Consider the following 15,771-nt stretch of genomic DNA (forward strand, 5'->3'; position numbering starts at 1 on the left):
GGAATTAGGCGTTTACAGTTTACTCCATTACCTCCAGAGATCGCAGATAAAATAAGAACATATGGATAATATCAGTAACCGTTGGATGGAAACCACAAGATTTCGACACGTGTAAATTTTATTTGTTTTCAATAAAATCAGTACATGTGTTAAGTGTGAGGGGTATTTATGCCATTACAAAAATGTGAGTAGGAAAACACACAGTGGAGTTAAAGTTGACTGATTCAACTAACAGAACTGGGGCCAAAAACGAATTTAGCAACTTAGGAGAGCCAAATGCTAATATCCATATATAAAGTGGGGCCAAAAACTAAATAACCCATTAAAAAACGATATTTTGAAATTTGCTTCACAAAATACGATATTTCACCTCACAAAATACGAAATTACGAAAGGTTTGGGTTTCGAAATTTCCTCCCAGCAAAGAACAAACTACGATCACGAGGGTTTTAAATTCTCCAAATTCATACAAACTTAACAAACAACAAATCATCAACAAAATCAAAACCACCGAAAAACCCAAAATTCAAAACCCAAAAACCCAAAATTCAAAACCCAAAAATCCAAATTTCATGGGCGAAGTAGTTTGTGGATATCAATTTCAATTGTATATGGTATGTTGAATTTCAGTTGTTAGCTTTGCCTTTTCAGTATTTGAACTCAAACCCAAAATTTAGAAATGGAGTCAATGGGAGATAATGTAATAATTAGTATCGACAATGACGTAGTTGTTGGGTCTTTGTCGAATAAATCCCCGGATAGACTAGTTGCTCCGTTTGTAGGTATGGTTTTTAGCAGTGTTGACGACGCAAAGACTTACTACAGACATTATGGTCAATAAGAGGGATTTGAGACTCGTGTTCGGTCGACAGATCGAAAAACCGGTGTGGATTTGGCTAGGGGATGTTTAATAGTTTGTTCACGTGAAGGGATCCATAACAATAGAGAAGTGGGAGAAGTGGGTGTTTCTAGAAATACTAGCACTGTCAAGTGTAGTTGCCCCGCTAGAATGTGTGTTACAAAAAAAAAAAAACAAAGATACATACCATGTAAGCTACGTTGAAAATGACCATAGCCACAATTTGGTTAGTCCAGCAAAGAGAAATTGCATGAGATTGAATAAAAATATGCCTGAAACAGTAAAGAAGTTGACTGAGATTTTTGGTGAAAATGGTTTACCTGTCGGTAAAGTTGTAACTGTTTTTAGTGGGGTAGAAGTTGGGTTTACAGAGAAGGATTGTTAGAACCATCATTATGGTTTGACTAGAAAGATGCCTAAAAAAGGTGATGCAACTGCCGCGGCTTAAATATTTTATGCGTAAGAGTGCCCTGCGGATCCCCAGTTTTACTCACGTTATTGATCTAGATCAAAATGGGACTGCGATAAACTTTTTCCGGGTTGATGGGAGGTCTCGAAAAGTATGAGTATTTCGGGATGTTGTCTCTTTTGATACCATATATCGTACGAATGCATACTCTATGCCTTTTGCCCATTTTATTGGAGTCAATCATCATATGCAGTCGATTCAGTTTGGTTGTGCGTTGTTACTTGATGAGACAGAAGATACATTCATATGGCTGTTTAAGGCCCGGCTTTGCGACCATGGGTGGTCGCGGCACCAACTGCAATCATCACTGACCAAGATAGAGCGATGACTGCAGCCATCGCAAAAGTGTTCCCTGATACTCGTCATTGTTACTGTCTTTGGCATATTATGCAGAAATTTCAAGAGAAGTTGTCCTTTACTAAAATTGAGACACTGGTAACTAACCTGAAAAATACTATTTCTTACTCGTATAAGATTGCTGATTTTGAAAGAAGATGATGTACAATAATAGAGAAAAATGAGTTGTCTGAAAATCCTTGGTTGACAGAAATGTATAATATGCGAGAGAAATGAGTTCCTTTTTATCTCAGTGATACATTTTTTGCTGGCATGCGTACGACTGGGAGGAGTGAATCGATGAATTCTCACTACGACCAATTCGTAAATTCGAGCACTATGCTGATGGAGTTTGTATATGGTAATGAGAGATCTTTGGCTTTGATTGGTAGGAATGAAAGAGATGATGATTACCGCACTGAGTATAGTTCATGAATTGTGGCTAACGATGCTTTCCTCCTTATGCATGTTGCGAAGGTCTATACGATTAATGCATTTAATAAATTTAAGGAGCAATTAGACAAGACAAAGATGGAGTACAAATTTGATGGGGACGAGATTGTCAACAATGGAACCGGAAGCTACATGGTGAAATTCAGAGACCCGCAGAAAAAGTCCATTTGGAAAGTGAGTTTCAATAGAGGAACCTTAGAGGGAGACTGTGAATGTAAGCATTTTCAGTTTATGAGGTTACTTTGTGGTCACATGTTAAAGTTTTTTCAGTGTTACGAGATTGAAGAGATTCCAAGGCATTTTCTTTTGAAACGATGGATTCAAAAGGCAAACACGTATAGAGCGGAGTTTCATACTGGATTAGTGGGCTGTCATGAAAATCATGAACTTTTGAGAGTGGCTCATTATATCAAGGTTGCTTCTCAAGTGGCTTACGATGCGGGGAATAGTGTTGAGGCTTATTCATATTTTATAGAAAAGATGGATGAAATGGCTAAGCATGTTTCAATGTTGAATAATACTTCCAACGAAGGGGACGAAGATAATGAAGATGATATAGTTAAAGAGCCTTTGGTTGATACCTCACAGGTTATGATTGTGATATTAATGTTTAATTTGATATCGGTTTAGTGTTTAATGTTATTTGATTTATTTTAATGTTTAATTTGATATAAAAAATTATTTAATTTTGACTTCCAAATCTTTATTTCAAATATTGATTTTGAATCCCAGCATTTCTCAAACAAAAGGGAGGAAGAAGAAAGCGGAGAGATGGAAATCCCCCAAAGAGATAGCTCTAAACAATCCAGGAAGAATGTGTAGAAACTGTGGAAAGATTGCTAACTATGACTCGAGAAATTGTCCGGAGAAAAATAAGATGTAATTTGTGAAATGTAAGTATTTTTGGTTGCTAGGTTGCTTGGTTTGTTGGTTAGAAATGCACTTTCGATGCTTCAAGAATTTATTCTTTGCCATTTTGTGTAAACTGATCCTTCGATCCTTCGATGCTTATCTTGCGGTGTTTTTACTTGTTGGGAAGACTTCGGCACTTACGATGAATGTAGCTGGTGTTGTGAAGGATTGGTTATTGATGCAAGCTGAGTTCTGTCAAAGTTAAGGGTGTGTTCTGTCAGAGTTTTCAGTTCTGTCGAGTTTTTAGTTTCAGCCTGTCACGAGTTAAGGGTGTGTTCGGCCGAGTTTTTAGTTTTCAGTTCAATGAGGAGTTAAGGGTGTGTAATAGCAAATCCAATTTTGAATTTTGTATTAATGACCATACTATTGCATTTGGTATTTTGTATTTTGTATTGGCTATCAAAGTTTTGGTGCAAGTTTTGGTTTGTCGAGTTTTGTATGATGTGTTTGTATCTCGCAAGTTTTGGTGCAAGTTTTGTATCTCTGCATACATAATTATTTTTAGTGCGAGAGATAGGTCCAAGCCCAAACTCAATAAGCTAAAACTTATCAGATGGAGTTATGTCAGAGAATCAATAAGATGTTGCAAGTTATGTCAGAGAATATAGAGACTAGAAACTGATCAGAACAAGTTCTGTCAGAGAATCAATAAGATGTTGCAAGTCACATAGCCCAAATTTCGAACTGCATATTGGTTTTTGCTGTATTTCGAATTTTGGTTATTTCTGTGAGAGTTTATTTCGAACTGCATATGAGAAGCTAGCCTTTAAAGAGCAAGCCAATTCCTTTTGGCGCCTAGCCAAGATGAACTCCCCTGATATCATAAATGCAAGAAGCTCAGCTCAATACCCAATATCATAGATGAACTCCCCTTATATTAACCAACACCCAATATCATCTATCACAAATTCACAAGAAGCTCGATCAACCATATAATTAAGAAAAAAATATACTGGAGGCATACCAACAAACTAATTCACAAGAAACGCAAGTGTTTTTATACATGAAAAGATGATGGTCACAAAAGGTCGAGTAATTCTCTCAATTCTTAGTTTTGCTCAATATCGAGGAGCTCAAGAGCATAGATACAGAATTGCAATACAGTTTAAGTGGTGAAGAGAGCTTCCAAAAGTACAAACTATTTAAGCATCAATGGTTCTTTTCTCCATTTAGTACAGACCAAAGAGAAAGATTCCATTTATTTCTTTGCTAACTTAGGCAGTATCTCTAAAGGAGTAGTCTTGAGCAGGAAGAGCCTGGCAGCATGCTCTGGCAAAGTACCCCCACATTTCAATCCGCATGCTTGCAACTCTGCTTTTAGCCTTTCCATGCCAAGCACCTTTATCCAACCACTAAAAACAACACAGTTACCCCAGTAATAGTTATCCCAGCAAAACCAGTAATAGTTGTCCCAACAAAACTAAGCACCTTTATCCCCATTTCATCATCATTCCTAACTGCCAACAACATAGAAAATAGCAATAAGAATAATAACAATACCAATAATAACAAAAATAATAATAACGATAACGATAACGATAACGATAACAATAATAAACGATAGCAAGTCAATAACTTGTTGTTAATAAAACTGAAACAATATTTCAAGTAAGGTAATAAAACTGAAACACCATAAGGTAAAATTCATAATCTGATTTCAAGTAATATTGGCATGTGCAGTTTTAAGTTTAGAGCTTGTTATTGTATACATAGGCACACAAATACGAACACACAGAAACACAACAAGAAGAAAAATTAAATTAAGTGACATTGAACACACAACTTACCTATCAATAACAACTAGTTTCCAAAATACTCGAAAAGCCAGGGAACATAACAAAGTTGGAGCTTTGCTCTACATCTCTCATATTTCATTCGCTATCCAATGGCAGTTTGTCTAAACAATTTCAATAACATAAGGGGCTACAAACTCCGTTCTCACAAACAAGACTAACTTACAAACGATTACATTTTGCAAACTCCGTTCTTACAAACAAGACTAACTTACAAACAAACGAAAAAGGGTTTCAGGGTACACTACAAACAGAATGCCCAACTTCAAGTCAAATTGAAAAAAGGGCATAGCATAAATGCAAACCTTAGCAAATTCTACGATCAACTGACGAAATCTTGGGTGTTTTCCTGCATGTAACCAAGAGGCGAATGTAACGAATGAAATATAAATTCTAGAAATAAAAAATGCAATGAGAACTATTGCAAACTTTACCTTCTCAGCTAAGACATTAGAAAATGCTCTTTGCCCAATCTACACATAACCACGTTAACTAGGAGCATAACACCTTAACTAGATACTTAATCAAACACATAACCACTAAGATAAGACAAACTAACAACAATTTAAATATTATACGAATGCCGATAAAATTAATTTCTGAATCAGTCGTTATCTTCCTTGCGTAAGTAGAAACCGGACTCTCAGTTGAAACTGGAGTAGCAGAACAATAATTTGATTCGATATTCGATGACGAACAACTTCCATAATTGTCCTCGTTATCATTCCACTTGAAGAAAGTACATCTCATTTCCCTCGGAAGATGATCCGAATGTTTCTCGCAAATGATGAAACGACGTCCAGGATTCACTGATGTTCTTGAAATTCTCTTAAACAATACACTTCCACATATTGGGCACCCCATTTCTTGATAGAATTTCAGTATTTATTAAAGAGATAATTTTTTTTTAATCAAATGTAAAAACAATTAATAAAAAAAACACTAAGGTAAAGCGTCTGTTAATGTGTTTACACTCAAATTTCCCACAATTCCACGGCCAATATATACCCTTAGAAAAACTTATGAAAAAAACTAAACAACATAGGTAACAAGCAAAACCATACTTGGTCAAAAGCAATTTAAACAATGACTCACATTAAGTGAGTCAGATTTCCTATACTTGGAGAACCCTAAACATCTATTCTTTCATAGCCCTCATAGCTTATTGATATGGACAGGTAAAGATCGAATTCTTGCAAACTTATTGCAATCAAACAATGCAAGTGGGTTAAATAAGAAAACAGTTATGTGAACACTCTCATGTACTAAGACCTGTCATAAAAGCATTCTTAAGTTCAATTAGAATATAAACTACCTATTTCATTACACACATTCAATTAGAATATAAACTACAAATAAGCACCCATTCTTAAGTTCAATTAGAATATAAACTACCTATTTCATTACACACATTCAATTAGAATATAAACTACAAATAAGCACCCAAGATTATAAGATAAAATAAATAAAAATTCAATCTTTACACTAAAATTCCTTTTCCTCGCTTCATCATCACCAAGTGCATGTTACACTCTGCCAGATATGATTGAAGGGAGCGGAAGATCAAATTAAGCTACATATGTGATTGTCATAAAAATAACATCTCTTTTCTTGACAACGTAAGCACAATATCCATTTCAATAAATAAGTAATCTACTGGAAGGATCAGCAAAGTGTCCAAACAAATTTTCTATTTTCTATTTTGAAATCGCAATCAAAACCAAAATGAAACCCATCACAAATTTCAAACTAATCGAACTATAAACGAAAAATTCTTACCAGATAAATTAAGAATCAAGCACGAAGTGTGAGCGAGATGATTTTGGAGAGAGGAATAGGTGAGAGAAATAGCAAGTCAGAGGAAACCCAAACCCTTCGTAATTTCGTATTTTGGGTTTTTAGGTGGTTTTGATTTTGTTGATGATTTGTTGTTTGTTAAGTTTGTATGAATTTGGAGAATTCAAAACCCTCGTGTGATCGTAGTTTGTTGTTTGCTGGGAGGAAATTTCGAAACTCAAACCCTTCGTAATTTCGTATTTTGTGAGGTGAAATATCATATGTTAAGCAAATTTTGAAATATCGTTTTTTAATCTTGATCTGATTAATTTTGATCCAACGGCCGATATTCTGCTGTTTGGATGTTGTCCGAAATTCTGCTGTCTATCTAGCCGGCCCGATATATATATATTTTAAAGGCATAAGAATTAGTTTTATATACTGAGTTAAAATCGATATACATAATCAAAGTATGATAAAAATAAATAAAAAATCACAAAAAAAAAGAGTAAACTAGTAAAGTATAATTAGATAGGGCCCGACTCGGCCCTTATTTGGCTCTCAAAAATGAGGGTCAAGGGGCGAGTTAAGGGCTTATGTTTTCATGTTTGACTCTATTCGACCCGGCCCTCAATACAAAATAGGGGCGGGCTGACCGGCCCTCAATCATGAAGACTTTTATAGTTTGAGGCCCGGGCTAGCCCGGCCCGACCCTTTTATCACCCTAACTCGACACGATTAGTAATTGGGTCGGGTTTGGATTTGCTCTCTTAACACACGACCTGAATATGACACGACACGAACCCGGCCCAACCCGACCCATTGCCACCACTATCTACTAGTATATAATCCGTGCGCACAACACTGCTTCAAATTAGACCCAAAATAACCCCAACCAACTAAATGATAAAAGTCCAACCCACAAAGCAGTTATTGTTGACCAAATCAACAATGATTCAGTACTCTTTCAAATTAACATTTCAAACTGTACATATCTTATAAGACTTTGGATCTGCCATGTCACAACTTGTGAGAAATATTTCAGCCGCCGCCAGGTTAGGCCCCAAAGACATTTTTATTAGATAGATATGCCAGGATTCTTGCTGTAAATGTTTTATGACTTGAGCTGATCATTATGCACTATGCAGTGACCTCATATAGTTCAATGTGATGGACAAAAGTATGGACTTCAATCCCCTAAATTATTAGGTTCGATCTAATGTAGAACAAGCTAAAGTAGAGATTTTAGAAGAAATAGATTAGAAAATCTCGACTAGTAGAAAATTGAAGAAGAAAGATAAGAGATTTAAACGAACAAAAACATAAGTAAAAAGAAGATGAAGATTAGGAGTAGAAAGATAGATAATAACAAAGATAACTTAATTAAGAGACTTCTTAAATAATAATCAAATCATAATAATTATATTGGGTTAGTTTACAAAATACTAGAAAAATCATATATTTATAGATATGGTAATTGTTCAGCGTCAATGTCTTACCAATAACAATTAAACCTTGAAAATAAAATAAAATAGTCACTTTATGTCCTACATCACAAATTCACAATCTTATAGTTGCGTGGATATTTTACACAACAATTTTATAGTTGTGTGGATATTTTCTGGATCTTTACTCTTTCAAAGCTTTTATTACAAAACAAATAAATAGTACACAGGAGCAATTATGAATAACATAACAAGTAAACCAATGAGGGGTTCGACCTCTTTCTTACAAGTTCCAACGTTATATAGACATCACAGGTAGCAACCAAATGGCCAGTGAACCACACGTGCACAATACCGTGATGCTCACTTGCATGCGGCCAAAGGTGGTCCACACAAGCATTTGTTATGGATGTATGAAGAGTAATCAAATCTGTTCATATTTCCTCCAGTTGGAATCACACCACAAAGTCTATTGTAGCTGGCATTGAAAAACTGCAAATTCGCATCATCAACTATCGCCTTTGGAATGCTTCCATAGATCATATTATGATTCATGTCCAAGTACTGCATGGACAACTTCTTCACTTTCGAGAAATCGAATGCCAACATATTCCTAGATATGTCGATAATCACACTGGAACCATTTGGTATAAACAACATTGAAGCATCACCAGTTAGCTTGTTTCTTGACAAGTCGATTGTTGAGAAAGCCATGTTCGCAAACGACTTAGGAATTGGGCCTGTGAGTTGGTTGTGAGATAGGTATAAATCGGGTACGGACCCCTTGAAATGCCCAAATGACTCGGGTATGGATCCGGACAATTGGTTGCGGTCTAAACGGAGAGCACCAAGTTTGGTAAATTTCGAAAAACTGGATGGAATGGGACCGGTAAATTTATTGAAATTTAATTCGAGGAAGATGAGATTGGAGAGTTCGCTAATGAAATCTGGTACTGGACCTGTGAGATTGAGCCAACTTAGTCGAAGAAATCTAAGCCTCTTCAGTTTTGTAATGGATTGAGGGATTGGGCCGGTAATATTTGATAGTTTTCGGAAAGTAAGATTGTCGAGGTACGGCAAATCGCCTACCTCCGATGGGATTTGGCCCGAAATTTGGCCCGAAAAGATAGTGAGTTCCACAACCCGGTTAGTCGTGTCGTTGCATTGGAGAGAATACCAATCACAACAATCGGTATTGGGTACCCATGAAGCAAGGTGGTAAGGATTGCCTAGGGCCTGTTTGATTTTCAAGAGGACTTTGTAGTCACTTGGATTGCACCGTCCTGTTGCGGCCTTGAGAGAATGTGGTAGGAGAGAAGAAACTAAGATTGACAGTAGAAGGAGAGTAAGATGGGTTTTTTCCATGTTTGGATACTTCTTGACTTTGTACTAAAAGTTGCAGTAGTGATGGTATTTATAAATGTTTGCTTGATTGCTAAGTCGATTCTAGGATAAAATGTATAAAGCGTGTCACCACTCACCACAGTTTACATGAAGACTCTGACAGTTTGACTAGTCAAAATATGAGGAGATCTTGTTTTTTTTCGATGAACTAAATATGATGAGATCTTGATTTCAAATACGCAAACATAATATTAGCTGATATATTATTACGAGTAGGCATTAACAGGCAAAACTAAATGTCTATGTTAGTTTGGGACTGGATTGGACTTCGTTATTCAAATCCGGGCATGGATAAATCATAAATGGATAAGATGAGCTAATTTTAATAAGAGGAAAATGCTCAAGAGCTAAGACTAAGGTACAGTATATACGAATTTCAGTTCAGAATCTCTACATCTTGGTTTTTAACATATTCAAAACTGAGGACTACCAAAAATGCTAAAAGTGCCATTTCATTGAAAATTTTGGCCTTTGGTTTGTGAATTTGAGTGTTATTGTCGGTGCCACTTCCAGTTCGCGAGTTTCGTGTAAGGGTACTTGGATTTATGATCGTTTTCGCAATGCATAACTATAAAAAAAGTATCGCTTTAAAATAACAAAACTGCACTTGAGTTGAGTAATTTGCATCATTGCCTGTGGATAAGATGGGCAACATTTTGAATTTGAAATATGCTACGAATATACCATAGATGATAGATGTAAGTTTAATACTATTATTTTTATTGGTCCCAAAAATAATTTCATACTTAGTTAAGGGTGTGATTAATATGTGTGTTTAATCGCACAACCGAGGGGCGGTGTATGGTCAAAGATTGAAGGAAATGGAAAAGGAATATATCTCAACATAAAATCGTCTGTTTGACTTTTATGTAATAAGACCTCCACCATATAAAGCTTAAGCCAGTGCTCATGCTCCCATGGATGCTTAGATCATGCAAAATTTTACACAATTCCGTTTAGAATTCTCCAGTTAAGATTGGATATATTCTGTGGGTTATTTGTCAGGGTCATGGTATCGATTATGCACATTTATTTCTTAATCAGGGAAGTGCATTGCTGTAAATGTTTTATGACTTGACCTGATTATTCAGTGACCTCATACAGTTATACGTGGTGGAATTCAATAAATTATTATCTTCAATTCATACACTAATCCAGTTGCTGAAAATCAATTCTGTTTTTCTTTAATAGTCGGTCATTTGGTTATAATTTAAAAAAAAAAAAAACACAAGTGATTCAATTATATTTATGGTCTTAGTATGATAGCTTACTGATTCAGTCCATTAGCAGAGAGTGTGAAGGCAAGTGAGCAAACGTTTGCTAAGGTATACTCGATCAATTCATGTTTAGTTAGATTCGAACGGAGAGTAACTCTACAAAGAAACAAGAAAAAATCACTCTCAAATTCACCTTTTTTTTTATGAGGACGTTTAGGGTGCGCAGGGTGTATAGGTATGTTGGATTTCTGCCCCTTGGACACTACTTTGTGGAGCAATACACCAGTACTCTTTGCTGATATGAGTGGCCCAGATTCTATACACCACTCTTTCTCCTGCGCACTAGCTTTACTCTCTTTTTTATAATCACTCACAAGGACTGAGTAGATTTTAGGACAAGTGTACTCTTGACGCAAAATTAAAAACGACTCGAGTGGTAACGACTCGAGTGGTAAAAAGTCAAGTTTACTCCTGACGCGAAATAAAAAAACGGCCCAACCCAACCAAAACGACCCGGCATGTGTAGTATGAACAATCGTTATTCATACCTCAACATGAGTTATGAACAATCATTGTTCATATCTCAATATAATGTATGATTAGTGAAAACTCCTATTAACTAGAGTATGAATAATCATTGTTCATATCACTATTTATACCTCAACATAATGTATGATCAGTAAGAAAACACCTATAAAAGTATGAACAATTATTGTTTATACATATTTAGGGTATGAACAATCATACCTCAACATAATGTATGATCAGTACTAACACCTATTGGAATATGAACATTCACCTATTTGGTGTATGAATGATCACTGTAGATTCATACCTCAATATGAGCAATAATTTTTCATACCTTAACATAATGTATGATCAGTAAGAAAACACCTATTGGAGTATGAACAATCAATGTTCGTATCTTAACATAATATATAATCAGTAATAACACATATTGGAGTATGAATAATCATTGTTCTTACCTATTTAAGGTAAGAACAATCAGTCATTGTTCATATATTAATATACTGTATAATGAGTAAGAACACTTATTGGAATATATTCATACATATTTGGGATATATGAATGATGTTAACACTTTTGCGGTGTAAAGAATTGAAGATTCTTTATCCGTTTTGGTACTAACTCAAGTTCCTTACTCACGTTCTTTGTGTGTATTGCTAGAGTAAGGGATTCGTTCCAACTTAAGACAAGGATGATATTACAACTAGAGTTTGTTCAAAGGAAACTAGTGAGAAGGATTTTTGATGATTGAGTTATACTAAAACTATTTAGCTTACTTTTAGATTTTTAAATTAAGGCGTTACGTAAACATGCACCACTAAAAAAAAGTGATATAGATAGATAAAAAAGGGTGGAAAGTTAAATCCACTCATGTGAAGAGAAACCTCTATTGATTGAATCTAGTTTATTGTATCTTTAGTCTTTCTTAGAATTCATAGACAAATCTTTAGAGTTTTGATCCCTAACAATATAACTCATCTCTAAGATCATATTGCTAGCATGAGAAACAAAAGCAATGACTTATTTCTAATAAATCACCTCAATTCCTAACTAGACTCTACACAAACTACCATTTTGGGGTAGGATATAAAGTCTAGTTTATTTGTCCTAAACAAATAACTAGAAATCAATAAAAAAAGTTATTTCTCATATGAGCTTCATTAACCTTCTACAAATGAAGGTTTTAGCTCATGATCATGGGATTACTGTAACTACAAGAATTACACCCTAAGAAATTACTAGTCTCCTTCTCTTACTCTTCTCTCGTCCTTTTTTCCTTTCATCTTTCTCTCTCTCTCTTTGTCTTTATACTTTTCTTCTTTCTAACCGCTATCTCTCGTTCGTCCATCCACCCTGATCCTACGTGCATCAGCTTGCCACCTGTCCCACAACATACACCGCAGTTCTCGGCAGTTAGGGTTCCGCTGCTTCTATCCGATGCACCCTGTAGTATCTTAATTACTCTGACTACTGCCCACTCTCCACCCCTGCCATTCCCCGCAGTTCTCGGCGGGTATGGTGACGCAGATCAGATCCGCTGCACCCGGTCTTCTCTTCACTATTCTGTATATGGACCCTTCGCCACCAAAAATGTCACATGTCACGAATTTGACCCCTATAGATGCCCTCTCTCGGTCCTATTGGTAGTCCGCGGACAACCGATGGGGCCGAGACCTAACGATCTCAAAGCATGGTTTATCTCCATTATTTTAAGATGTTCCATCTGTTGAATGACATGTGTTCCATCATTGTTGTCGCGTGAGAACGGCGCATGCGCCGTACAAAATCTGACCTCTCGATTCTCGAGGCCCACGTGTCCCATTTCCCCTAGTCCCTCTCTTTGCAATTACGCTTTTGCCCCCTGTCCTTTCAAATCCCGCCCAAACCCTTCATTTTCCTCAACACCCATAAACCCCCAATTCACCTTTTCATTTCTCATTTTTCCTCTTCCCCACCTCTTCAACTTTTACCCGCTGTTCCTCTTTCTCAAGGTTTTATCTGCTCCGTTTGTGTCTGTTGGTCCCTCCACCCTCTTGGCTGTGATTGCATCTCAGGTTTGTCCTCCACCCTCTCACTCCCCTTCGTTTATTGCTATACTCCAATTTCAATACTTGTGTTCTTCCCCCATTCTTCACCTGTCCCCTCTTAGTGTCCATTGCGACATGTCGGGATCTGATTCGGCGGATTCCTCCGCCACCAGATCCGATGGATCCGGTGCTTCTCCATCCAGATCTAGCCACTCTACCGCGGACAGGTCGGACTCTCCGACGTCTCGCTCTTCCAGTCCAGCCGCTATACCATCTACCTCTGGGAGGAAGGCTTCTCTTCCTCCCTCTCCATCATACTACCGCCGCCCTAATTTAGAAGCAGTTAAAACTGCCTATGGCATCCCAGATGACGTGTTACTAGAGCACGTGACTGGCGTTACCCATTTTCCACACTTGGTAGCACCGTGGCCAGGATGTTTTGTCGCGATTGTTGGCTAGATAGCGGCCGGCTTGCGCTTCCCCTTAACTCTGCTCGACATAGAGGTATGCAACCATTTTAATATTCCGCCTTGTCAAGGCATACGCAACTTTTGGCGAGTGATGTACGCCGCTAACCATTACAACGAAACCCACACCCCTAAAATCCAACTCCGCGACATAATCGCTCATTTTATTTGAAAAAGAGCACTAAATTCGGAAGCATAGGGTACCACTCCTTTTGTACACGTTTGCGGAAGAAGTCTTTTGTTCTTCGGCTTACAACTTCAGACAAGGTGTGGCACCATTATCCCTTGTATGTGTCTGGAAGTTTTATTTCCACAGACCTCCCTTCAGAAGTTTCTCTAAAGCATCTCAATTTCCTTACCAGTGGTAAGTAAAACACTTTGGTCCCCTGATCTCTTGCATATCCTTCTTTTTAATGTGTCTTCTTTCTGTGGCCCAGGTTGGAAACCAAACTCTCGTTCTCAATTCTACGCCGGCATCTCCTCTGCAATTTTTCAAGAACTCCGGAATCTAGGGAGTAACGGTCGCGAGTTCCTCAAGATAGACCCGACAAAGGCAACCCTCTTTTGCTTGACCCTCTCTTAAAGATATAGGGAAATACCAAGGTCCCTACCGCTTTGCCGCCACCCAAAAGCGCCAAACCCAAACCCCTCCTTACGCCAAAAGAAGGCGTAACCCACTGATCCTTCGGCTATACAACCAAGATCTCCCGCTCCAAGGCCGCCGCCCAACGAGCTGCCGCGCAATCCCACCCTACCCCTACAGATACCGCCCCCTCTTCCTACGCTGCGTTAGCGGATTGGGAAGACGATTTTACCCATCCCTCTTCATCTACTCCCGCTGCGGACATGGCTTCTAGCAAACTCAAACTCTGGGACAGCGACTCCGATGGTGATGAGCCCACTGAAGCCGCGGCCAAGAGCCCGCCAGCCAAAAAAGCTCGTACTGCTCCTCCACCTCCATCAGAGCCACCAACCCAAATACCGCGGCCTGATTTACATATCGCATACGGAAAAAAACGATCTTGGTGATCCCTCCTTCACCGGCTATTTGTGGAGATATGGCACCCACGATTTAAGGCTCGAGACCGCGATATAAATATACGCGACTCCACCCTTGACAATCCCGCGGTCGCTGCTTCTTTGTTTTTCAGCTCTCATCTCCCCCGAGACCAAGTATACGGCGACTCAGGCTCCTTCTCCTCTCACCAAACATCCATTTATACTGGCTGGGAAAAGGTATTCAAATTTTTTTTTTCTAACGAATACCTCCTCAGCTGAGTCTGGACATCGGCTATGTGGTGCGCGGGCTAACCAACACTTTGGACTCTCTAGAAGCCGCAAAAGAAGATCAATGGCCCTAACAGGTGGAAAGCCAAGCATGCCCAGTTGGAGAAGGACCGCGATGATCTTCGGATCGTTGCCCTGAAGGCCCAAAAAGCTCTCTAATTAACAAGCAGAGGACAAGCACCGCGACTACGTCGCTGGGGTCACCTCCAAAATGGAGAGCCAAAGGGAGGTGGAGAAGCTTGCTACTCAGGCCGCGGTGGACAAAGCTGTGAAGGATGCGGCTGATCAATCCCGAGACCTAGCTGAGAAGAAAATTGCTCGTGAATTGAAGAGCCAACTCGCAGAGCTTGCTGCATCTGGTCGTTTGCTACCCGTTCCGCCTCTAGCCCCAGTCACTGATGCTCAAACTGCCTCACCCTCTATTGCTGACCCTGAGGCTGCTACCGATGTGCTTCCTGCTGGTACTTTCAGCGCGGTCACCTCCCCCATTGATTTGGATGCTGATTCGAACACCGCGGTGGGAGGGGCCGAGGTTTCTTCCTAGCAGGGGGGGGGGGGTTGAAGGGCCGCAGTAGCTTATTTGAAATATATTTTTGTACCTTTGTGATTCTTATGTTCACTCTCTAACAGTATATTTTGCAATATGTAATTTGCTTGTTTTTATGGGTATTCCCAGCAGGTATTCAGTCAAATGTAGTGTCTTTTGTTATCTCCTCCACTCATTTTGTGAAATCATATTCTCGATTCATATGCACCCATCTGACTTTATTTTACTCTCTTTACTAAAGTGGGATCTCT

At 38.3% G+C, this 15,771-nt stretch overlaps 1 protein-coding gene across 1 annotated transcript; it reads right to left on the reverse strand.

Annotated features, from left to right (window-relative positions):
• Positions 1 to 8,215: 8,215 nt before the first annotated feature.
• Positions 8,216 to 9,583, reverse strand: LOC147512912 (polygalacturonase inhibitor-like). Its single transcript, XM_086595914.1, has one exon. The coding sequence runs from the start codon at positions 9,406 to 9,408 to the stop codon at positions 8,407 to 8,409; it is 1,002 nt and encodes a 333-aa protein (XP_086452040.1). The 5' UTR covers positions 9,409 to 9,583; the 3' UTR covers positions 8,216 to 8,406.
• Positions 9,584 to 15,771: the final 6,188 nt, after the last annotated feature.

This window comes from Coptis chinensis, chromosome 3 (genome assembly GCF_015680905.1).
Source record: "Coptis chinensis isolate HL-2020 chromosome 3, ASM1568090v1, whole genome shotgun sequence".
Lineage (NCBI taxonomy): Eukaryota > Viridiplantae > Streptophyta > Magnoliopsida > Ranunculales > Ranunculaceae > Coptis > Coptis chinensis.

Bases quoted from the DNA above. Each gene is read 5' to 3' on its own strand.
- LOC147512912 (XM_086595914.1), bottom strand. From the start codon at position 9,408: ATGGAAAAAACCCATCTTACTCTCCTTCTACTGTCAATCTTAGTTTCT.